The following is a 26,228-nucleotide window of genomic DNA, read 5'->3' on the forward strand; positions in this document are numbered from 1 at the left end:
CTCTGTCATTAACTATGTGATAGAATTAATGTATATACTTGGAAAAATTTAGAAATGAATTTCTGTGACTCTTTTCTTCTCCTTTGAAGACTCTTTTCATTTGACATTTAGCCCTGATCATTTTAGGCCCCCAAGTAAGTAGACAATTGCTGTCAGTGAGCCTGTTGCTCTTGCCTGTCATAGCTTCTATTAGCTAAAAATGCACTTGCGGTCACAAAGCCAACCCTTCCCCTATGCCAGCTGGTGGCTTTGCTCATGATCTGAGCCCTGAGGAGACATACTGGTTCCGTAATGCAGAAATGAATGAATCATTCCCTCTATTCATCACTAGGAGATAAGCTTTTGTGAAGTCCGATTGCATTTAAACCATTGTGTCCCAGAATGTTACACAGACTAAAGTGGGTGGTTACTTTTTCTCAAGGATGATCTTATTTTTCTCCATTCAATTTTAATATGTTTATAGCAAAAGAACGTATTTTTGGAAATGAAAGCACAGTCTTTTATTAATATCCATTAGAGGAATTTCACTACTGAAAATGTTCAGAGTGTGCCTAGTTCCTTTCCTTGTTCCTAACAATCTTCTCCATGAAATAAGTATCAATTCTTATGAAGTGTATCTGTCTTCATATCTTATGATTTGTGCTCCAACTCTAATGTATAGGATCTGAAAGATAAAAAAAATACAGTGAATATTTAAGTCCTTTGTACATACTCTTTACATTCCATCATCTAACTTATCATGATTAGCAGTCCCTACAGAAGAGAAAACTCCCAGGTTTAATTTTGAAGGATTTCCAGATCAGTACTGGGAGGGTACAGGAGCCACGTGGGTTCCATTGTTGTCTTTACTTATGGTGTTCTCACAGTCCTTCTCAGACCTCTTGAGTCCTTGAAGTTTCTCCTACATCCAATGGCTAACATTCCTTTCTTCACAAAGCTACTATTTGTAATAGGGATTTTCTTGCCTTCCGTTTATTTGTTCAACTAGTACTGACTGAGCAACTCCTTGTCTATGCAGCACTTTGCTGTAGCTAATGGTTATCTCTTAAGAGTCCAACTGTGTAGGAGAGCACAGCATTCAGAGAAATAGCTTTCCTACTCTTCATTTCAAATGTGCTAATCTTAAACTAATTATGGGTGCACATGGCCATGGGGATTGGAGACAAAGGAAGAAAGCTGCCAAACTCTGAGGGCTGGGCTATGAAATACCTTGATTTCCTTGAAATGAGAAATGACTGTGGACAGAAGGCAGACTCAAAGCCAACTCTGTGAAGCATGTCTGTGGAGAAGCAGGCAGGATGCTATAGGCATTAAGAGTGAATCAGGGCTCCCCAAGTTGTGTAGTCTGTCCACCCATTTCTCATCTCTAGGGCAGGCCATGGCCTACTTACCTCCTGGTGCAGTTGGAAAATTAATAGGTAACAAGTATATATAATCTCCAGCACAGAGATAGAGTTGTGTGATGGTTTGCAAATATTACCTTCTCATTTATCTATCAATTTTACTTTTCTAAAACAAAGGCAAGAATTGGGGTCATCCATTTTGAACACTCAAAATGGGGAGGCCATGGGCTTCTTGCTTAACCCTGTCACTCACTGCTTGATACATGGTTTTAACAAGCTCTGCCATCTGGTTCCCAAATCCATAGTAGATTAGAAGCCACAACTTAAAAGAACTACTACACATTGTAGTACATCAACATAGTGAAAACTGAAGGCCACTTGTCCTCATTAACAAGAGAAGGCACAGAAAACCACACATGTAAATACTGCTTTTCAGTGTCTTTCTTAAGAACTTTTACAAGTCTTTTGAGGTCATGACCCTGAGGAAAAGTTGGGACAATTCCCAGGCATAGAGCTGATATTTTCTCCCCTAGAGAAATGTAAAATCTCCTTGGTTCAGAACAGCAAGGAAAACACCTAAACCCAAATAAAGTTCAAAGTCACTAGCCTGAACTTTCAATACAGAGAAATTACAAAATGCTAAATAACTTGATTTAGTTGAATAGTTTGCCTGTTATTTTACTTTGGAAAGAATCATAGCCACATTCTTTTAACTTTTAACCTTTACAGTTGTTTTTTTTTTTAAATTCTTTTATTTGTATATGAGCAGGAACTTTTTTTTTTTTTTTTTTTTGCCAGTCTGGGCTTGGGCTCAGGGCCTGAGCACTGTCCTTGGACTTTCTCAAGGCTTAGCACTCTACCACTTGAGCCTCAATACACTTCCAGCTTTTTTTTTTCTATGTATGTGGTGCTGAGGAATTGAACCCGGGTCTGCGTGCATGCTAGGCAAGCATTCTACCACTAGGCCAAACTTCCAGCCCTTTACAGTTTTTTTTATTTGGAGGAAGGGGAGCATGAGTTAGTCATGGAGTGTGAACTCAGGTCCTGGACATTGTCCTTGAGCTTTTCCACTCAAGGCTAGTACATTACCACTTTGAGCCACAGCACCACTTCTGGTTTTCTGGTGGTTAATTGGAGATAAGATTCCTTTCTTCCCCAGGCTGACTTGGAACCCCGATGCTCAGATCTCAGCCTCCTGAATACCTAGGATTCTAGTCATGAGCCACTGCTGCCCAGCCAACTTTCACCTTTTTAGATGAGTATATTAATAACTATCAAGACTGACTTACCCAGTTAACTTACCCATTGCCACTAGACAAACTATATATAAAGTTAAGCTGGGCCAGACTGTCTTAAGTCTGAAGATCTCTTATTTCCATAACCAATTTATTGGACTACTTTTGTTTTGCCCATGTTATCAGTGTACATTCATTCTTAATATTTTATATTTTATGTAAATATAAAGAGGCATATAGGCATTATGCCTTTGTGTTTCAATATATATATTTTTAATTTAATTTTTTTTTTTTTTTGCCAGTCCTGGGCTTGAGTTCGGGGGCTGAGCACTGTCCTTCGACTTTCTCAAGGCTAGAGCTCTACCACTTGAGCCTCAGCACCACTTCCGGCTTTTTTTCTATGTACATGGTACGGAGGAATCAAACCCAGGTCTTTGTGCATGCTAGGCAAGCACTCTACCACTAGGCCAAACTCCTGGCCTATGTTGTTGTAATATTTTTTAAATGAGAATTTAGCATTACAGATTTTCCTCTACTTTTGTTGTTTTTAAGATCCTTTAGTATATATATTTGTGGAAGAGACTTCTCAATTCCATAGAGATAGATTCCTATGAAGATGGTTTGGGTAAGATACCAGTGGCTCAAACGTGTAACCCTAGCTACTCGGGGCTGAAATATTTAGTATAAAAAAATCCTTTGGGGCCGGGAGTTTGGCCTAGTGGTTAAAGTGCTTCCCTAGCATGCATGAAGACCCGGGTTCGATTCCTCACTACCACATACATAGAAAAAAAGCTGGAAGTGGTGCTGAGGCTCAAGTGGTAGAGCTCTAGCCTTGAGAAAGTCCAAGGACAGGGCTCAGGCCCTGAGCTCAAGCCCAGGACTGGCAAAAAAAAAAAAAAAAAAAAATCCTTTGTTCTTTTTTTTTCTTTTGGTCAGTCCTGGGACTTGGACTCAGGGCCTGAGCCCTGTACTTGGGCTTTCCTCAAGGTTAACAGTCTACCACTTGAGCCACAGCACCATTTCCGGGTTTTTCTGTGTATATGGTATCAAGGAATTGAATCCAGGGCTTCATACATGCTAGGAAAGTACTCGCCACTAGGCCACACTCCCAATTCATCCTTTGTTTTATATATAATTAGAATAAAGAGAAATGTTAGAAATCTTCCATGTAAAAAACTACCTTGCTGGGCGCAGTGGCTCACACCTGTAATCCTAGCCATTCAGAAGGCTGAGATCTGAGGATCGCAGTTCAAAGCCAGCCTGGGCACTAAAGTCTGTGAGACTCTTATCTCCAATTAAGCACCAGAAAATGAAAGTGGCACTGTGGCTCAAGGTATAGGGTGATAGATAGCTGAAGAGCTGAAGAGCTCAGGGACAATGCCCAGGCCCAGAGTTCAAGTCCAGGACCAACAAAAAAAATACATCTTTAGTTGTATAAAGGGGTTTTGATTCAGTAAATCAATTTATATAAGTACAATACATCTTGATTAGTGTTACTCCTTCTATCAGTCTCCTTCATCTTTCCTAACCCCATTCATCCCCTTAAGTTTTATAAACTGTTCATTTTCTATTTTATGAGTAGAAAAAAATGCAGAGATGTTCCTAGTATCACAGGCCTTTTAGGGAAGATGCAGGTCCATGCTTCAGCTTTCCCAGTCTAATGGTTACACATTCAGGATCATGATTGCTATCAGTCTGAAGTCCTTTTTCAAAACAGCCAATGAAGCCAGTTACTGGTGGCTCACACTTGTAATCCTAGCTACTGAGTAGACTGAGATGTGAGGATGGAGTCTCTCTCTCTCTCCTTCCCCGCCCCCCCCTCTGTCTCTCTCTCTCGTGCTCGCATATATGCATGCATGCACCAGTAAATAGCCTTTAGTGATCTTTGTGCATAAAAGATGATGCTGTGTGCTTTAGCTTGATGTTGGTGATATATTTCAATTCATTCAGGTCTCTTTCACTGAACTGTCCACTTCGTTTTTGTTTTGTTTTGTTTTTTTGCTAGTCCTGGGCTTGAGCTCAGGGCCTGAGCACTGTCCTTGGATTTTTCTCAAGGCTCTACCACTTGAGCTTCAGCACAACTTCTGGCTTTTTCTAAGTATGTGGTACCAAGGAATCGAACCTGGGTCTTCGTGCATGCTAGGCAAGCATTCTACCACTAGGCCAAACTCCCGGCCCTGAACTGTCCACTTTGTGACTAACATAATGCCTTTACTTGTGAGAGGGCCAGTTCTGAATGGCCTTTGGTACTGTCTAAAGTCTGCCTAGGCCTTGGGAGAACCACAGTCTTCTCAGGCCAAGTCTCAAGGGCTCAGTGTTCCAATACCAAAATTATTTTTAGTACTATATTTTGGTCTTGTTCTTGTATCCACATTTGTGACTAAGCACAATACCTTCAATTGGCAAACTAATATTTTATTAAGTTATATATCTATTTAACTTAAAATTACTCTGTAATTGTCCACTCAGTAGAAATATTTGGTCCTTCTTCAGCAGAATGCAGCAGTGATAGATGTTGCAGAATAACCCTCAGTTATCCACAAATAACCCTCCCTGATCCTTAAATATGACTGTATGATTCCAGCCTCAGCTCTGTGTTCCCTCACAAGGGCCACTGAAGCTAGATCTCCACTCCAAGATTTTCCCACTCCCTCCACACCTTCCTCTACTACACTCCCACATCACTAGCTCTCTGGCTCTCTCTCTCGTGCGCGCGTTCTCTCTCTCCCTCTCTCTCTCTCTCTCTCTCCCTCTCTCTCTCCCCCCGTCAGCCCTAGGGCTTGAACTCAGGGCCGGAGCACTGTCCTTCTTCTTTCTCAAGGCTACATAACTCTACTACTTAAGCCACAGTGCCACTTCAGCTTTTTTCTATCTATGTGGTACCAAGAAATTGAACCTGAGCATTTGTGCATACTAGGCAAGCACTCTACCACGAGGCCAAACTCCTGGCCCCAGCACTAGGTGTTTGCAGCTTATTCTACAATTTCAAGTAGGACTTGCTTCCTGTGTCTTTGTGACACAGTACCACAGCCTCCTGATATTCAGGAGTGTTTGTAGCTGGACCTGAGTAGTTGCCATCCCCTATTTGTGTTTTTTTTCTTATATTTTTTATTGTGATTAATAGAAGGGTTACATTATATTCACCAGATAGAAGGTACATTACTTCACAAACATTGACACCCTTTCTTATGTCTTGGCCCTATTTGTGTTTATAGTAGAAAAAGTTAAGGTGTGGAAAGAGGGGTATCCATGAATTGACCATGTATGGTAAGTGATAGAAATGTTAACAGGGTTCCAATGAAAGAAAAAATGTTTCCATCAACTCTGTTAAGTTCTTTACCCACTTCATTTTTATATGAAAATCAAATCATTTCAGCACCCTGCCTGACCCCCCCACCCGTAAAAATTGGAGGCTAGAGAACAGGAAGTCATCAAGTTTCATACTAAAGCATGTAGTAGTGTTAGTTTTCATTTTTAAATATTGCCTAGACAGAGCAAGTTAGGCCGAGTGCTGGTAGCTCACACCTGTAATCCTAGCTATAAAGGAGGCCGAGATATGAGGATCGCAGTTCAAAGCCTGTAGGAAAGTTCGAGAGACTCTTATATCAAATTAACTACCAGAAAACTAGAAGTGGCCCTGTGGCTCTAAAGTGGTAGAGCACTAACCTTGAGCAAAAGAAGCTCAGGGACAATGCTCAGGCCCTGAGTTCAAGCCCCATGACTGATCAAAACAATAGGTTGAAATGAATGTGTACATGCAGCTAATGGTTTTAAGGCATTGGGAAAGGAAAAATGTATTCTGTTTCTGCTCTCTCTGAAATAAAGGCTCAAGCCAAAACAAGTAAAACTTGCAGTTTGTCTGTTAGTATTTTATTTTGGGGGGGGAGGGCAGTCTTGTGCTTGAACTCAGAGCCTGGGCACTGTCCCTGAATTTCTTTTGCTCAAGGCTAATACTCTATCACTTGAGCCACAGTGCCACTTCTGGCTTTTTCCTATTACTTCAGTACTGAGGAATTAAACCCAGGGCTTCATGCATGTTAGGCAAGCCACATTCTCAGCCCTATGAGTACTTGTTAATAGTTTGTTTTATAGTTACTCTGTCTGGTCTAGCAGTGAATTAGCTAAAATAGTACCTTTTAAACATCTCTTAAAAGTTCAGAAATGAGGGGCCAGGAGTTTGGCCTAGTGGTAGAGTGCTTGCCTAGCTGCACAAAGACCCGGGTTCGATTCCTCTGTACCACATATGTAGCTAAAAGCCAGAAGTGGTGCTGAGGCTCAAGTGGTAGAGTGCTAGCCTTGAGAAAATCCAAGGACAGTGCTCAAGCCCTGACTCAACAACAACAACAAAAAAAACCCTTGAGTATGGTGGCACTTGACTATCATCCTCATTGTGGTAGAATCATAAATGGAAGATCAGGGGCCAGGTTGCCTGGGGCCAAAAATGAAACCCTAATATTGAAAGTAACTATATTGGGTTGGGAATGTGGCTTAGTGGTAGAGCACTTGCCTAGCATGCATGAAGCCTTGTGTTCCATTCCTTAGTACCACATAAACAGAAAAGATTGGAAGTGGCCCTGTAACTCAAGTGGTAGAGCACTAACCTTGACCAAAAGAAGCTCAGAGACAATGCCCAGGCCCTGAGTTCAAGCCCCAAGACTGAACAAAAAAACAGGTTAAAATGCAGGTTGGGAGTGGGGGTGGGGTGGGTTGGGAGGGAAACTGTTTGAAGTAATGTGAAATTTTAAACCAATCTATGTTTTTTTTTTTTTCTTTGCCAGTCCTGGGGCTTGAACTCAGGGATCTTAGTGCTGTCCATGAGCTACTTTTGTTTAAGGCTAGCACTTTACCCTTGAACCACAGTGCCCTTTCCAGCATTTTTTGTTTATGTGGTAATGAGGACTTGAACCCAGGGCTTCATGCTTGCTAGGCAAGCACTCTACCACCAAGCCACATTCCCAGCCACAAAGTAGTGTGAAATTTTTAAAAAGGAAAACAAAGTTTATGATTTGCCTGTGAGTACTTTTTAACCATTTGTGCTTGTGCCTGATCTAGCAGTGAATTAGCTAAAAGAGTAACTGCTAGCATACTTCAAATGATATAGTACTTCCAAAAATGAGCATATAAGCCAGGTAAGGTAGCACACAGCTGTGATTCTAGCACTCAGGAGCATGCAAGAGGATCACAAGTTTGAGGACAACCTAAACTGCATAGCAAGCATGCCTCCCTAGCTAGTGTAAGACCAAACTCAGTACCATACGTATACACAAAAATAGAGGCAATATTTAGTACCAGGAAATGATAAGCAATAAAGGGGTGGTAGAATGCCAAATATTATTTAAAAGTAATGAAAGAAGCTATAATTTTTAAACATGGAAAAGTTAATTAGACTTATTTCCGTTGCAGATTTTAGAAGTCTGAAAAGTAATACATATGTATTTATTAATATATACACATGCATATATATACATATATATATATATTTGGAACACCATCATTCAGATGATTTACTAACGGTACTTAATACAGTCTTGCTGGAGATTTCAAATATACATTAGCCTTTCCACATTAAAATGCAAAAGCTACAAATGATTATACATCAAGTCTAGCTGGTTGTTTTTTGTTTTGTTTTGTTTCGTTTTATTTTTGTGGATCATGGGGCTTGAACTCAGCCTGGGTGCTGTCCCTGAGCTCTTCAGCTCAAGGCTACCACCCTACCCTTGAGCCAAGCCCCACTTCCCATTTTCTAGAGGTTAATTGGAGATAAGGATCTCAGGTCCTTCTGTGCCTGGGCTGGCTTTGAACCTTGATCCTCAGATCTCAGCCTCCTGAGTAGCTAGGATCACCAGTGTGAGCCACCACACCCAGCCAAGTCTAGCTGGTTTTGTGTTGTTTTTACCTTGCAAGTAGGATTTAAACAACTAGATCACAGCTGACGATTCAGAGTGCCCTTTAGAAAATAAATATGACATCTCCTACTGGTGATAGTTAATTCCTTCAGGAAATATGAAAGCTTATTGTGGAGAGCTTCACAGAAATGAAGGTTTACATAACTGTGCATTTGCCATAGTGTTTGCATGATGAAAGACATTTTCTTTGAAATAAGTGACTTTAGAAATAATAAAGATAGGGCCAGGAGTTTGGCCTAGTGGTAGAGTGCTTGCCTAGCAAGCACAAAAACCGGGGTTCAATTTCTTGGTACATATACATAGAAAAAAGCCAGAAGTGGTGCTGAGGCTCAGGTGGTAGAGCTCTAGCCTTGAGAAAGTCCAAGAACAGTGCTCAGGCCCTGAGGTCAAGCCCAGGACTGGCAAAAAAAAAAAAAAAGAAAGAAAAAATATAGAAAAGGGGATAGTGCTAAATAACTGAAATCTCAGAAGTTCATTTTTACTACCTCACTAGTGGATAGGTTTATGAAGCATCATATTTTTAATTTCTTTTCTTTTCTTTTTGTTATACTAGGGATGAAACCTGGGGGTTTCATCCATGCTAGGCAAGCACTGTAGCATTGCCCTGCATCTCCCCTTCCCATCCTGTTTTGAAATCAGTTTTTATGTCCAAGATGGAATCTGCCCAAGAATGCTATTTTTCTTGGCATGACAGTTGTTCTTATCCAGTTTTATATCATGTGTTTAAGATTCTATATAGTTTTATAAATTACAAACTCAGGGGTTTTTATCAGAAATAAAATGTTTTAAAAGCTAATCCTCCTGAGAGTGTCCATTTACACAATTTCCCTTTGAAAGACATGTGCACATGACTACTCAAGCTCTTGGAAGTTATTTTTCCCACCACTACACACTCCTCTCTTTCACGCATGTCCTACAACCCAGCAGCCCAATTCTGATGGCTCTGCTGACACTCTGGCTGGTTTGCGTGTCCTCCCTTTTGGACCTGTCACTGTGGAGATGTACCTCCTCTCACCTCTCTCAAGAAGGCTTTCCTGAACCACATTCTGTTTTCTGGCTCTGTGACATAATGCCTTTCACTTCTTTACTTCTGCCTAAATATTACCTATAAAATATAAATTCGAGACAATTTACTGTCCCAGCTTTTTAGCAAGAGGAAGAGTCTTTAGGGCCGGGAGTTTGACCTAGTGGTTAAAGTGCTTGCCTAGCATGCATGAAGACCTGGGTTCAACTCCTCAGTACCACATACATAGAAAAAAAAGCCAGAAGTTGTGCTGAGGATCAAGTGGTAGAGCTCTAGCCTTGAGAAAGTCCAAGGACAGTGCTCAGGCCCTGAGCTCAAGCCCAGGACTGGCCAAAAAAAAAAAAAAGAGTCTTTAGTCATAGATCAGAAACATAGTGTTTTTAAACTTATTGTTCTGCTAACCCTCCTAACATGAGCTGTTCCTGTATGAGCCTTGTGTTGTATGGGAAATTGCACAGGGTATGGAATAGAATCAGTGGGAAGTCCTTAGACGTTTTTGTATGTGTATAACTTGCTGAAGATATACTTGGTCTAAGTTCCTTTGTCTTAAAAATAGGTGTGCTCTCATGAACATTCCAAGTAGCAGAGTTCTACTTAACCTAGATCTGCCATACTGGGGAAGAAGGAAGTTGAGAGGTACATAAACACTAATTATAGCAGAAGAATTTTTGGGGTAAAGTTTGTATTTAGGGATTGTTTTATCTTTGCTCTCAGAATAAGGCAGGTTACCTATGGTTTTCCAAGTTATATACAGTCCGACTTTCCTATTCCTCACTTCCATTCTCAGCCCTCATCACCCAAAGTGAAAAGGAAATACACTGAGGAGATTCTCTGGAATTAAATTTAAATGTACATTTCTGAGAGGAATGACTTTCTAAGCTTTGTGTGGAAGCTGAGCCCCTCACTAGGATCACTTTTTCTAAACTTGGAAGCCTTAACCCTAGGGTCTCAATAATTCCCATTTCTGAAAGGGAAAGGGTAACCGCAGACAACATGGCCATCCACATGTGTCCTAGACATGGGAGAAGGTTGATACTGTGCTATTGAAATGACGCACCCTGAATCCATTCCATTATGCTTCTTGTCTCCGACATTAAGAGCTTGCTGTTTCCTGAAACTGTGGGACATTTTGCCAGGCATCCATTTATGACAGGAGGCTTGAAAAGCCATGAAGATATTGCATTTGCAGACCCCAGAACCCTGACAAGGGGACTAATGAAGCACTGGTCAGTGGGTCCTGAGTGTGGGTCCTGAGTGTGGAGCTGGGTAAGATTCTACTAAGACTGAATAGAAAAGTACTCATCAGTGACAATACTTCTGTTCCTAAACCATTGGTATTAGCTCTAATATTTACAGAACTGATGAACAGTGATTGAAATATGTAGAACTAAGTAAAACATACTCCTTCAGAGGCTAGGCACAGTGGCTCATGCCTATAATCCTAGCTACTTAAGAGGCTGAGCACTAAAGAATATGAGACTCTTACCTCCAATTAACCACTAAAAAATGGGAAGTGGGGCTTTAGGATAGGGTGGTAGTCTTGAGCTGAAGAGCTCAGGGACAATGTTCAGGCCCAGGGGTAGGGCAGTAGCCTTGAGCTAAAGAGCTCAGGGATAGTTCCCAGGCCCAGAGTTTAAGCCACATGACCCACCAAAAAAAAAATATGTGTGTGTGTGTGTGTGTGTGTGTGTGTGTGTGTGTGTGTGTATCTCTATCTATATAGATATATATGGATTTATATAGATATATGGATGGAGGCTTTCTCCCAGACCATCTTTCCAATGCTTGTGGAGGCAGGAGAATTTTGACACGCCTTCTAGATAGCTTGGGCAGTCTGTGCTCTGAGGCAGTTTGGCCTAGACACTTAATCAAGGCACTCTGAGGTCAGCTGTGCCAGAACCTTTGCCAGAGAAAGCCTGGCTGGAAAGACCATAGCAGAAAGATAAAGATACATTAAGACAAAGTCAGCCAGAGGATAGAAACCCAATTCTTTTTTTTGGGGGGGGGTCATCATGGGGCTTGAACTTGGCCTGGGTGCTGTCCCTAAGCTCTTCAGCTCAAGGCTACCTCCCTACCCTTGAGCCAAGCCCTACTTCCCATTTTCTAGAGGTTAGTTGGAGATAAGAGTCTCAGGTTCTTTTGTTCCCAGGCTGGCTTTGAACCTTGATCCCCAGATCTCAGCCTTCTGAGTAGCTAGGATTACAAGGGTGAGCCACCACGCCAAGCTAGAAACCCAGTTCTGCATGGCTGCTTCTGGGGTCTGGTGAAAAAAGTGACAAAGGTCATCCTGACTCAAAACATACCAAATTTGATCTCAGAAAGAGGAGGCTTGCCAGGTGTGGTGGCTCATGCCTGTAATCTAGCTACTCTGGAGGTTGAGATCTGAGTGAGGATGACATTCAAAGCCAGCCAGGGCACTAAAGACCCTGAGACTCTTATCTCCAGTTAACCACTAGAAAACTGTAAGTGGTGCTATGGCTTAAGGAGTAGGGCGATAGCCTTGAGCTAAAAAGCTCAGGAACCAGTGCCCCACGCCCAGAGTTCAAGCCCCACAACCATCCAAAAAGAAAGAAAGAAAGAAAGAAAGAAAGAAAGAAAGAAAGAAAGAAAGAAAGAAAGAAAGAAAGAAAGAAAAGAAAGAAAGAAAGAAGGAAAGAAAGAAAGACTGTTCAATTAGTATCTAGCTAGACCTTTCATTTTTGAACCTAGATTGCCCTTTCTGGGGAGACACAGCTGGGAAAGTTGTCTAGTCTCCTACTCTCCACCTGTCTTCTCTTCTGTCATCTTTTGGACCCAAAGCCTCATCTTCTGTCACTTGAACCCTGGCACTAATTCTCCAGCTGCTCCTTCACTAAGGGCTGCTTTTTCCTCCAAACCCAAATCCAGCCAGGTACCATGTGAAAAATGTGCAAGCAAATTTTGTAAGCAGGTAAGACTGAGCCTGGAGAGGACTAGAAAGGGTACTATGCAGGAGGGGTCAGCTCAGCAGGAAAGATGGTGTGGGGAAGGGAAAGGTATGAGCAGCCTCAAACAGGGATGGAGGCTGCTTAAGTCTGGAGCATACAGTGGATCTGGAGAGTTCCTTTGTGCCAGTTGTTTAGGTAAGAAGAGAAGCAGATAGAACCAAGAGGTCATGCATAGCCATTTTGTGGAGATCCTAGAATCTAGCCAAATCAGAACTGGCAATTATTACATGCTACTTTCTAATGTTGGATTATATTGGAGAATTGCTTTTAGTGATTTTTTTTCCATTTGCATTTATCTTGGCTCTCCAAGTAAATGTTAAGATTCCTAAGGGCAGGGACCATATTTCATGTTTTTATTAAATGCTTTTATGTTATAAGGGGTCACCCTGTAATTTAATTTATTCTCATATTGGGTTATCTTAAAGTGGAACAAAAAGTTCTTACCTGTTTGATAATACTCAGGGGTAAAATTATGTAATGTCTGGAACTGGCACAAAACAATTTGGAAGAAAGAAGTTGAGGTAGATAAAACAGTGGCTATGAGTTAATTACTTGGAGCTGGCCGTTGTGCGCAGAGTTCAGTGGACCATCTTCTATACTTTTGTGTATGTAGGGATGGGTAATTGTCTCTGATGAAATGTTGGGCCTACTGTAAAACCAAATAAGCCTTCACCTTCTAAAGCCCAGCTCTGCCCCAGTTTCTCCCACTTTAGCTCTGTCAGCGAGGCCCCAGTACTTTTCTCCAACCCTGACCACCAGAACAGCCGAGTAAACAACCACCCATCAGCTAGGTAGCAGAGAAGATCCTTAGACTACTGTATTTGTTAAAAGCACCAGTGGTTATAATTATAATGTAAATATTAACAAAAAAGAAGAATAGATTAATGATGAACAGGTCATCTCTTGTCTTAGTCTGTTCAAAACTGTAACAAAACACCATAAAACTGGGTGGCTTATAAACAATAGAGATTGATTTCTCACAGTGATAGATTCTAGAAGTCCAGGATGAAGGCATTGCTAGATTTTGTATCCAGTGAAGTTCAGTTTCTGGCTCATCGTAAGTAACATCTTAGCTTGTGTCCTAGTCAACTCCCCAAAGCCCCACTTTCTAATGGTATCACCATGGTGATTAGGATCCAGAATGAATGTGTGGGTGGGAGGACACGCACACTCAGACCACAGTCCCTAAAGAGGGATTTCATCAGAATTTTATGGTAAAGCAGCTTTCTTTATCAGAAAGTGCTTTATGTCTTCAGTAGGATAAAGAAATCACAGAAGACACACTACTGTATAAATTGTTCTTTAAAAAAACACAGAATTCTCTATTCCTTAATCTGCTTCTTTGGAGTAAAGCAGCATTTAAAAACTCTGGACTTCAAATTGTCTTCTTTTCATGCTGAGCAGACATTTGTTTTTCAGAGGGGATATCAGTAGTTTACACCTTGTTGTCTTTAGACCAAATTTTGATTATAAAAAAAAGAAGTGTTCCACATTCTTTTGTATAAGCCCAAATACAAAAAGAATGTTTTATTATTTATTTCCTAATTTCTAAAATATAGTAGTATATTGGTTATTCAAATTTTTCCTTTTTAAGGTTCTTTAAGATGTTTCATGAATATTTTTCAAAATAAATACCATTTTTGCATGTACAGTATATAAGAAATTGAAGCTAGGCACTGGTGGTTTGTGCTTATAATCCTAGCTGCACAGGAGGCTGAGATCTGAAGATCTAAGTTTCAAGGCAGGAAAGTCCCTGAGACTCTTATCCCCAATTAATCACAGAAAAAAGCACAAGTGGTAGCTATAGTTCTAGTGGTAGAGTGCTAGCCTTGAGTTAAGAGGGGGTGGGGATGAAGAAGGGAAATGAATTTATCCATGACTGATTCTTGAAAGTAAGAGATAAGCAGCTCATTTTTTTTCTTAAAAGATAACAAATTTAGAATACTTATAGCCTGTGCTATAAAATTTGACTCCTCACTTAGACCATGGTTTTGTTTTGGAAATCACAACAGATCATCAGTTTTACTGTTTTACTTGCTTTCTGGGACACTGACTTGAATGAAAAATAATAATAATAATTGAAGATATTGAATAGAGTTTCATGTCCTTTGGCTGTGACCTTTGTGGTTGGATAAGGCAGGACAAGGTGCTTTGTCTGGCCAGCAGCACTGCCTGGCCCTTATCAGGCCTCTCAGCCCACATGAATCATTTCAACATCATGGCCAGTCTTCAGCATCGTTCTCTCCACTGGTCAGAGCAGGCCTGATCAGCTGTAATGGTTTACAGATGAGGTAACTCAGTGTCAAGGAAGTGACATTACTTGTCCAAGTTTGTTCATGTCAGAGCCAGTTTTAAAATTCAGATGTCCTAATTTTTCCCTCCACTTGACCATTCACTGTCTAGATGGCAGTGGTACATATTGGTCATAAAAATTTATACTTCCTTATCATGGTACTTATTTAAATTTCAAATAATGGGTAAATATGACAGTTACCATGGAGAGTTTTAAGTGCCAACTGCCTGCCTTTTGCCAATCTGTCTCAGCTGGAGAAATAAAACAAGGCAGGAGTCAGTGTTGTGTTTGGCCCAGCTTCAGCTTCATACTCTGAACGGCATAGGGCCCAGCAGCTCCCAAGGCCTGGCCAAGCCTTGAATTGATATTGGGGATCTTACCATTGCCAAGGGAATATGAAGCAGATATGATTTCAGCTACCTTGCCTTCTTTGTAGCCACCAACTTAGAGGTTTCAGCAAGAAACTGTGTATATACACCTTTGTGGTCCTGTCTGGCTAGTCCTTGAGTGATCTGTCAGTGATAGGCCAGCAACCCTCCTCACCAGGTGCAGTCATCCCAGTCTTTGCTTACTATGAATGCTTTGCTACCTTGTAACATGCCTCTTCTTCCAATTGCCTGCTGTGCCGGTGCTTATTCTTAAACTTGTAGACTTGTAAATTAGCCCTGCATTAAAGTTAAAGAAAAAAAATCAAATTGTACCCATGAACTTAAGTTTCTAACCTGACTTGAGACCAGTTCAAGACTCCATTTTGGTAAGATTGCCACGAGCACTTTTAGTAATATAAATAAGTTATGTCCTTTTTTTTTGCCAGTCCTAAGGCTTGAGCTCAAAGTCTGGCACTGTCTCTGGTCTCTCTTTCACCCTACCACTTGAACCAATGCCACATCTGGCCTTTTCTGTTTATATGGTACTGAGGAATTGAACCCAGGACTTCATGCATGCTAGGCAAGCATTCTACCAACTAAGCCACATTGCCAGCCATAGGATAGGCTTTTGCAAATTAAAGATTTGATCTTTGTCTTGGCTTACAAATATTGCTATTTTCATATTCATTAGCTCTCTGCAAGTATTTTCTTCAGCCATGAAATCTGAGCTCTGGGAAATGTTAAATTTGTGATTATATCATTGCCTACCCCTTGTTTGTTATTCTATCTCAACTTAGTTTGCAAAGCAGGCTATTTGAGGTATTTTCTGCAATATCTACAACCCAAATGTCCTGTCTTTTAATGGTCTATTTAGATAGTTTGTGGTGGCCCTAATCTACAGAAGGGCCCTGAGCACTCTGCATGGCCTTTGAGTCTCTGATCTGTCCCAATGGTCCTGACTCTATTTCAAGAAGGAAGGAACAGGGATGACAAAGAGACAGATATAGCATGAGAAACACCAAAATCCCCTTCAACATTTTCCTTCCTTTCCTACTCTTACTTCCCCATGCTGGCTATGCCAGCCCAGTGCCACCAGTGGCTAGCACTGGGAGCCATTGCAGTCATTCACCTGTTGCTATTCATTCATTTGCTGTGATCCTTCTCAGGATGTTTCTTGGACCTAGAGGAAAATCTTCATCATCCCAGCCATACCAGTCTTTAGCTCCCCATGGTCTCTACCTTCCCAGCCTCACTTCATGCAAACCTTTGCCCAAGAGAAAAAAAAAAAAAAAAAAAAAAAAAAAAACCTCTGATTATCTAGGCAAGATACGTTACTATCCTGTGGTTTACATTATACCTGGTTAGCCCCTGTGCTTGGGGATGCTGAAGCATGCACAGAGCTGGTCAGAAAATAGCTGTGCAAAATCCTGTAGTTTAACTTCAAAGCAAGGAGTGGATTAGAGCATTTTGTATTCAGAATCCATGTCCTGTCATCACCATCATCTCTGTTTATGATACCAGTAGTAACATTAAAGTAATTAATGATTCTCATACTAGTGGAACTTAGAACCTTCTGGCAAAATTTGAATCAACAAGACTGACTGAAAGCACCACTTTCTGCCACCTTTTCTGTTTGCATCCTGCTTCCCTTCACTTGGTTCTCAGGCCCAATGAGCATATTCTCAGCTTGTCTGTGTCATAGGCTAGACTAGCCAAAGGCCCAAAAGACTCACTGTTACATTTTGTTGTTCTCATTCATTAAACTGGTCTGCATGGCTATGAAGAAGTAAACACATCACATGATGTGTTTTGGATTCATTGATGACACATGTTGGAATAACAGTGTCTCACTGGGCAGGGAAGCCACAGGTCTGGCTCAGCCTGTCATGGTTTGTACTTGGGTCATTAGGAAATACAACCATGAGAAATACAAAGACTGGACTCCTTCCTTTAAATGATAAAATGTTTTTTCAGAATTTAAGATTCAGAAGTAAGTATCCAGGGGCTGGGAGCATGGCCTAGTGGTAGTGTGCTTGCCTAGCATGCACAATTCCTCAGTACTGTATACACAGAAAGATACTGTGGCTCAAGTGGTAGAGTGCTAGCCTTAAGCCCAAGAGCAGCGTCCAGGCTCTGAGTTCAAGCCCTAGGACTGGGGGGAAAAAAAGAGAAAAAGAAGAAGAATCTCACAAACTTTTGCTGGGTACCAGTGGCTCATACCTGTACTCCTAACTACTCAGGAGGCTGAGATCTGAGGATCAAGGTTCAAAGCTAGCCTGGGCACTAAAGTCTGTGAGACTCTTGTCTCCAATGAACCACCAGAAAACTGGAAAAGGTGTGGTGGCTCAATTGGTAGAGCGTTAGCCTTCAACTGAAGAGCTCAGGAACAGTGCCCAGGCCCAGAGTTCAAGCCCTACGACCAACAAGAAGAAGGAAAAAGAGAAGTAGAAGCAGCAGCAGCAGCAGCCAGGGCTGTATAGTTCAGTGACAGAGTACTCACCTCTGAGAGTTAAGTGTGAAATAATATGCAAGGATGAAGGGACAAGCAAGGGGTGGGGGGGGTGGGATTGGGAAAACATGTAGAGTGAAGAAAATGTAGCTGGCTTGACAGCCACAAAGTTTTCCATATACTACCTGGAGTAGATTGTTCTATCAGCAGTAAACACACCTCTCCTATACAATACATGTAAAAGAATGTTAATAGCCAAAGCCTGGGTTTTCCTTTGTGCTATAGAATAACCACAACATAGCTTTTTAATAGTAAGTCATATCCCTTGGAGACTTGAAAACTGTCAAGTTTGATTATAACTTCAATGCTTAGTGTCTCCAAAGACATTATTATCATCCAAAGATCTCCATATTTGTCTGAGTTGGAATTCTCTTCCAGATATCTCCTTGACATACTGTGACAAAGGTTGCATTTCCACCTGATAGTATTGCCTAACTTTTCAGTTAGTGACGCACCTGTCTGGGCTGGGGGAGGTAGGTGTAGCCTTCTGCCTGCCCCCGTCCTTCCATTGTCTCTCCCTTCTCTAAATATCACTTCACACGTCACTCCCAGCACTGCCATGGCAGTGATCTTATTTAGCAAGACTTTTTCTGGAAAATGTATAAAGAAAGGCTGGGAATCTGGCTAAGTGGTAGAGTGCTTGCCTAGCATACGTGAAATCCTTGCTTGCCTTGAGGAAAAGAAGCTCAGAGACAGTGCCCAGGCCCTGAGTTCAAGCCCCAGGACTGGCATGAAAAAAAAAGAAAAGAAAGAAAGAAAAGGTTAAGCTGACCATTGGTGCCTCATGCCTATAATCTTAACTGCTCAGGAGGCTGAGATCTAAGGATCACAGTTTGAAGCCAGCCCAAGCTAAAGAGTCCTCTTGGGACTCTTATCTCTAATTAACCATTAAAAAAAATAGACATGCTGTCTTTCAATAGATCTAAATTTTTTGCCTTATCACTTAAATTCAGAACCTATACCTTTTTTTTTTTTTTTTTGCCAGTCCTGGGCTTGAACTCAGGGCCTAAGCACTGTCCTTGAACTTTCTCAAGGCTAGAGCTCTACCACTTGAGCCTCCACACCACTTCTGGCTTTTTTCTATGTACATGGTACCAAGGAATCGAACCTGGGTCCTTTGTACATGCTAGGCAAGCACTCTACCATTAGGCCAAACTCCAGGACCCAGAACCCGTACTTTTAGTTTGCTTTTTAGGTGCCAGTTGCTCTTTGAAGAGGTGTATTTTCATGAAATTAAGGAAAGGGACACAAACATTCAACAGATCACACACAATTTAAGCACAACTGACAATGATGGAAGGCAGAATGATCAAGACAATGCATCATGCAGAGGAGCGTCACAATACTTCAAATGACTGCAGTGATAAAGCTGGTTGCACATAATTCTCAGCAACAATGATACATATTTATAAGTTGTATGTTTGACTTCTTAGTGGATATTATTCAGTTGTCCATAATTGCTATGCCCATACAATGTATCTATTTATGCCTGCAAACCACAATTGCCTATTTTATTGTGCAGTGGCCTGTCAGGTGTTCTGCCATGCTTTTGTGTTTTCCCAATAAATTCTGTCTTGTGTAAATAAAACAAACAAACAAAAAAGCTCAGGGACAGAACTCAGCCTTTGAATTCAAGCCCCATGACCCACAAAAAATAGCAATAAGAAAAAGAAGTAACAAAAAGTAGTCATATAAATTCGAATTAGTACATTTCTGTCACTAATTCAAAGTGTCACACTATTCACAGACGAGCTTATATTCTCATACATTTGTAGTTTTTTGCATTACTCATAGCAGAACCCTCACATTATCACAGTTCACTTATTGTGGCTTCCCTGTAGCGTGGATTTTTTTTGTTTTTTGTTTTTTGTTTTTTTATATATATTTTTATTGTAATTAATAAAAGGCGTGGATTTTTTTTAAGAAAAGACATAAATAGTAATCCCTTACCTGTCACAGGAGTTATGTTCCAGAGAGCCCTACGATAGGTGAAAGTCAGTGATGTAACAATAAGTGAACCACTAATGCTGCTAACTAACGCTTCATGGATTTTCCCTATCGTGGGGATCTCTGGAACGTAACTCCTGCAGTAGGTGATCCTGCATTAACCGAATTGAAAATAGAGATGCTTCCTAATTTGTGGAGTAATTGTTTCTCTTAGTGTACTGTCCAGGTCCTAACCCTCCTAGCCCCCATTATTAGCCATCATACCTACAGAGCAGCTCGGGCACCTCCTCTTTCCATCTGTGTCCTGCCCCCAGCTTGTCACCATTGTACCCTACTATATCCTATAGCTATGTGAGCAGGGAGCACCAGTCATTTCTTTCCCCTGACATAGGGCCCTGGTTAAAGGTGATACTCACCAAAGTTTAGATGAAGGAAAGATGGATGTTCCACAGTAGTGGTCTGGAAGGGAAGATGACAGGAGGTATAATCCATACACTCTATAATCCAGCCCTGGATTTGAAAGGGGGCAGAAGGCTTCCCTTGCTGTACTATGTCTGACTTATTGAGCCACTTTACTGCTCATCTCAGCAGGGCTGTCCACTACAAACTCTACACTCACTGTGGACAGTAACTGGTCCACCCATCCTGGCCAGTACCAGCTTCCAGCAGTTCCTGGGCTACCTCACTGCCATTGCTTACCCTTTACTTGTCTACTGACAGTCTTAATATTGGCTGGGAAAAAAAAATATATATATATAATGTTCTGTGTAGCTATTTGACTTTCAATTGTTTTAAACCTTCTGGAGCCATTCCAAGTTCTTGCTAGAGTTTCTGATGCTATCTGTAGAGCCTTTAGGTGGAAACTGGAAATCTCCATTGAACTTTTGTGGTAATAAAATTATTGCAGTTGTGCCCTACATCTGCTCACTGAACTTCCTGTGGGTTTTCATCAGATCACATGACTGACAGCAGAGACAGGCTGTAGAGTTTTGGTCTGCTTATTATATCCAAGTCTTCACTGCCAAATCAGACCTCTGCTTTGTCTCTTGCACTGGGCGTCCGGATGTCCCACTGTGGTAGGTTGATTCACTGGAGCTGATAAAAATGTTCCGGCCACACTTGAGAGTCTAGCATTACCTCTGGCTTCAGAAATCAAAACAACAGGATTGTTGTAAGTAGCTTTGGACCGGGACCAAGCTCCATGCTTCAGAGATGGGTTTGCTCTCTGTATTGGACCGAATCACAGGACAAGGATCTTGGAGAGAGAAGAGTAAAGGCCAGAGCTTCATCACAATTTCATGAGCTGAGGTACCCAGTCCCCTGGCTGATGCTAGCCAGTTCCAGTTCCTGCCTTAACTGACAGCCCAGGGCCTCCTCCTCCTTCTTGAATACCTCCCCTGCATTCCCGGACACCAGGAATACTCAGGGAATAGTCCTGGTGGGAGCCCACAGGGTCTTGGGAAGTGTAATGGGAGGTATCAGTGAGAAGCAGCAGACAAGCAGAGCTGGGAAGGCCTAGGAGTACCTGTGACTTGTGGCTGGCCCTGGACTGCCCATGGGCTGTTGGATGTGTCTGGGATGAAGGCTCTCTAGAGTAAGGAAGTTGGACTCCTTCAGCCCCACAGGATGGCATTATTGTTTTCCTCGGCTTGCAAAGAAATCTAAAAAGGGAAGGGGGACCTTTTTCTGGGTTGTTGATTTGACTTTCAGACATGACATTTCTTGGACTGAGTCCTGACAAAATGTGTCCCCAGTGTACTTAGTGCTAAATAAAACCTTTTGTCTGTCTTTCTCTTGGCTTTTTAGACTTTTTAGAGGAGCACATCGTTTTAAGGATGTCTGTTCACATCTATAACCAGAGAGACAAGAGGTTGGTTTAGGAGGGGGACAATTAAATGCAACCCAGGCCCAGCTCATGCAGTAGCTGTGCTTAGTCTTGTGAACACTGTGTGATTTATGTTCATTATTCACCTTTTCAGAATGTTCCTGGTACATTGGTCTACTCATTGGAGTTGAAAAGGAAGCTCTTACCTTGTACTTTCAAGTGTTACTTAACCTTGTGTTGCCAGACCAGAGAACAGCATCTTTTCTTGCTATTTGTGCTTCATTCCCTTCTTGAGCCCTATAAGTGCTGCTGAAAAGATTCCAGCAGACAACCCAGGAAATCAGAGCTCACAGCTCAGCCATTCACTCACAGTGCCGGGTAGCTGGTCCTGTGGCCTCAGGGTCATGCACATGTGCTGTGTACATGTCCAGGCAACTTTCTAGCAGTGACCATGTGTTCATGTTGTACTGCCTCTACCACTATGTAGTTCCTCCACAGACTCAGGAGATGGTGGTTTGGGAGTCCCACCTGGAAAAGACCAGGCCTTAAATAGCCAGCATGGGCAGAGGCCAAGCTGGAAGCACAGCTCACTTATCTGTGTGCTCTCAAGCCACAGTGTAGCTTTTCGACAGCTTCATGTTTTGTCTTGGTTTTAAGTAGTTGGAAGCATTGGCCTTGAAGACTCCTATATCTTCTGAAACTTACATTACCCACTGTGAAGGCCACTGGATTTCAGAGCTACATCAGGGTATACAGATTTTTAGACCTTACTAGAGTCATCTCCAACAACCACACCCTCTGGAGTTGGAAGGCACTCTCATCCTACATAAGTGAAGAAGCTGACTTCTAGAGAGAGTCCATAGCATGCTCCAAACTACACAGCCTGATCCCAGCCTGGGCCACCAAGGCAGCAAAACCTGAGTTGCATCCTGAGTACACTCAAGCATGGAGGTGAAGGGACAATAAAGAAAGGGACAATGAAGAAGGACTTGAAATCCTTGAAAGATAGGGAATCTCATGGCCCCAATGCCTTCAATAAGCAGCAGAGAAAAAGCTGGCTTTATCCCTCAGACTCCACCACTTCCTAGGTGGGGCCTCTTTACATGGTCCTCATTGAGCTGAACTTTGCTTCTTTTCCTTTTCTTCTTCTTTCTTTTTCCTTTCCTGACTGAACTAGCTTTGAACTGTGATCCTCAGATATGAGCCTTCTGAGTAGCTAGGATTATAGGCATGAATCAGTGGCACCCAACCAAGCTTTGCTTCTTATCCCTACAATAGAGTTAATCCCTGTGGCATAATTATTGTGCAGAATGATACAAAGCCATTCACTAATTCAGTCTTTTAATTCTGCAATTATCAATGATACTTCAGATGCTCATAAGGTTTCTATTTTCTTATAGTCTGTACTTGAGGGTGGGGGATTGGTGACATACATGAAAAGAAATTGATAACCACAATAATCTCAGTTGTGGTAAGCAATAGGAAGGTAGGAAGACACCAGTTTTTACTTAGGTACTCATTGATGAAATGGAACATGCCTTTCACATCCCATGGGGTGACCACTCCAGCCAAGCAAGCTCCGTGCTGTGTTGTCTCTGTGAGCCCCAAGTAGAAGGACTAGATCAACCGCAGCCACTGAAGCCACCAAGCCCCATGCAGTTTAGACGATTAACTGCTGCAACCCTGGCTGCACCTTGAATGATTCTGGCTGTGCTACCTAATCTTACAGAAATGTTGCAAATATCTGGATCATGATTCTAATGTTGCATGCTTAGAAGTGACCCACTGTGGGGCCGGGAGTTTGACCTAGTGATAGAGTGCTTGTCTAGCATGCACGAAGACCCGGGTTCGATTCCTTGGTACCACATACTTAGAAAAAGCGGGACGTGGTGCTGAGGCTCAAGTGGTAGAGCTCTAGCCTTGAGAAAAATCCAAGGACAGTGCTCAGCCCCTGAGCTTAAACCCAGGACTGTCCCCATTGCCATCACCATAAACCTACCGTAGGACCATTCCCTCCACTAATTAAGCCTAACTGGGAGAAAAGGACAAAGGCAATTCTTCAGATCCTGTGCTTACTACAGTACTAGGCACTCAGGAAATACTTTAAGAATGAATAAGTGAATGAAAACAGATGGGGCTAAAACTGAGTTCTTGTTCTAGTTGTTGCAAAGATTAAATGAGGACCTATATATAAAGTGTTCGAACATGCCTGCTAAATATAGATAATTATATTAGCTATGAATAGCTTTACTACAATCTCAGACTTACTAAATTTCTTTTTCTTTTTTGAAGCTCATTATTTTAATTCATGTGATTAGTTAGACATACCAGGGATGAAGAGGGCCAGTGGCCCCTTAGTGCATTTTTGTAAGACTTTCTGTACAAATAATCGTTGATCAGCTTGAAGTTTAAATTCATAACAACACCTTAATGTATCTGCTGTTGACAGATAGCTTATACTATTGTATCCTTATGTACCATGACATACAATGCATAGGATGTTCTTGCTATTCTGAATGTGACATTCCCTTATATTTTTCCCTACAATGTCTAGAAGCCATGATTACTATTGGCCAGTGTCTGACTGGTGCCTTTGTAAAGGGCATGATGAAGTATAGACTTGAATCATTTTCACAGGCAGATTTAACCAGTTGTTAAAAGGATCATCAGGGGTGCCAAGAGCTTTTCTATGCCTACCCTCTACAGGATTTTAGGGCAGTCTTTAACTCATTGTTCTTTTGAATGGGGGAGTCACCAGGTTAACTTAGTACCAGCTCTTGCCTCCGTCTCTGTAGGCATGCCTTCAAGAGCAGTTTGAAGCATACATTATTTCCCCACTTTTTACTTTTATTCCCCATTCCTTTCTCTTCAGATGTACAGACAACAGTGAATTGCCTCATGTCTTCTCCCACAGCCTGCACAAGAAATCCCCAAATATGGAATGTAGTCCTCACATTTTTATTTCTAACTACAATTGCATTTAAGGTTTCCGCCCTCATATGCAGCCCTCTAACATAACAGGAGATATGTAACTGTGGATGCATGTGAATACATGATGTCTCCCTTTTTTTTTCTTTCTTTTTTTTTTTTTTTTTTTTTGATCTGTCATGGGGCTTGAACTCTGAGCCTGGGCACTGTCCCTGAGCTCTTCAGCTCAAGGCTAGTGCTCTACCACTTGAACCACAGGGCCACTTCCGGTGGTTAATTAGAGATAAGAGTCTCATAGACTTTATGTGCCCAGATTGGCTTTGAACCGCAATCCTCAGATCTTAAGCCTCCTAAGTAGCTAAGATTACAGGCGTGAGCCGCCAACACCTCACTCCTTCTCACTCTCTCTTTCAGTATTTCCTCTCTCAACATTCCACATCCTAGGACCCTGATTTGCCCTGCTCTCCCCACCTACCCAGTGACAAAGTCACCAAACTTGTAATCTAATCCTGCCAGATTACCTTAGCCCAGAAAGATTTAGTGATTTAGTAGATGCCAGCTATCCCCCCGGCTACCAGAAAGAGGATCTCCCTCTGTCCCAGCAGAGGAAAGAACAGGAGTAAAATTAAAATTCAGAGCGAAATCCTGGTGACCTGCTACACTATCTTGTGCAGTCTTGGGCAGCTGAGCTCACCTCGGGTGAGGCCGAGGTGCTCCGGCACCTGCAGGCATGTGCAGAGGGACCGCATTGCCTCTTCCGCACAGCTGACGCCTTGAGGAGGATAAAGCAAAGCTAGTTCTAGAGTCATGATCCGTGGTGCCTCCACCTTCGTTTCAGTGTTCAGGACTTGGGGGGGGAGAATCCCTATCTCCATATGACTCAACCCTGAGTTCACTGTCTCTCAAGAAGATCCTGCCCTTAGTGTTGGACTATCAAGATTTACCTAACCTTTGTGTGCCACAAAACAGGGGCCATTGCTCAGTTGTGATGTCTCATTTTACCTCACCCATTTGGATCCTAACCAGCAAAATACTACTAACTAACCCTGTGTGTCATTCACTCTGGCTATAGGTGAAATATTTTAAAGGCTTACAGCTCTCAGCCCATGACCAATTAGAGGCAGGGGCTTCCAGCACACACCACTTCATACAAATTTGCTGCTTTTACTTGGGTATGGTATTATGAGAGGATAAAATCATATTCTTCTCCTTGCAGAAATTCCCAGAACTAAAATTTAAATATGTGGAAGAAGAGCAGCCTGAGGAGTTTTTCATCCCCTACGTCTGGTCTCTGGTCTACAATTCAGCCGTAGGCCTGTACTGGAATCCACAGGACATCCAGCTGTTCACGATGGACTCCGACTGAGGCAGCACGTGTCCATGCCCACCCTCCAGCCCCATAGTCCTGCTAGATAGCTTCTTGCTGGGAAAGAGAAACACATTGCCCAGTGTGTCTTCTACTGGAAAGAATCACACAGCGTGTTCCCTTACACACTTCAATTTGAAGATTGATACCAGTTGGCAGTAGATCACTCAGCTTAGATTATAGTGCAAGGGGGAGGGGGACACAATAATAAATGTAAAAACTTGCTATTCTGTGTGCACTTTTATTTCTAAACCAGAAATCTAGAGTTGTCCCAGGATCCTGATATTGTAGGCATCAGAATAATACATCAATAACACGATTTTTTTGCATGTCTGAGATTTTCTGGTTTAAGATTTTCTATGTGTGTGTTTGTACATGTGTTTGCCTCTTTGTCCCACTTTCAGGAAGGAAAAAATGGCTGTCTCAGAGGAGGTTTGGCCTATGAGCTAAGGCTGGAATTCATTTGGAGTTGAGCACAAATTGAGTTTTTCTGGCTTAATCATGGGGAAAAGCAAGAC

At 41.9% G+C, this 26,228-nt stretch overlaps 1 protein-coding gene across 3 annotated transcripts in view; it reads left to right on the plus strand.

The window, feature by feature from the left end:
• Nucleotides 1-25,935, plus strand: part of Dym (dymeclin) — a 253,030-nt gene extending 227,095 nt beyond the window's left edge. For all 3 annotated transcript variants that reach the window (XM_090353126.1, XM_090353124.1, XM_090353125.1), the window contains one exon: nucleotides 25,561-25,935. In XM_090353126.1, coding sequence (XP_090209252.1) covers nucleotides 25,561-25,710 — 150 coding nt within the window. In that variant the 3' untranslated portion in view covers nucleotides 25,711-25,935. The remainder of the gene's footprint in view (nucleotides 1-25,560) is intronic.
• The last annotated feature ends 293 nt before the right edge of the window (nucleotides 25,936-26,228 follow it).

The sequence above is a fragment of the Megascapheus bottae genome, chromosome 19 (assembly GCF_031878675.1).
Source record: "Megascapheus bottae isolate mThoBot1 chromosome 19, mThoBot2.hap1, whole genome shotgun sequence".
Taxonomy (NCBI): Eukaryota; Metazoa; Chordata; class Mammalia; order Rodentia; family Geomyidae; genus Megascapheus; species Megascapheus bottae.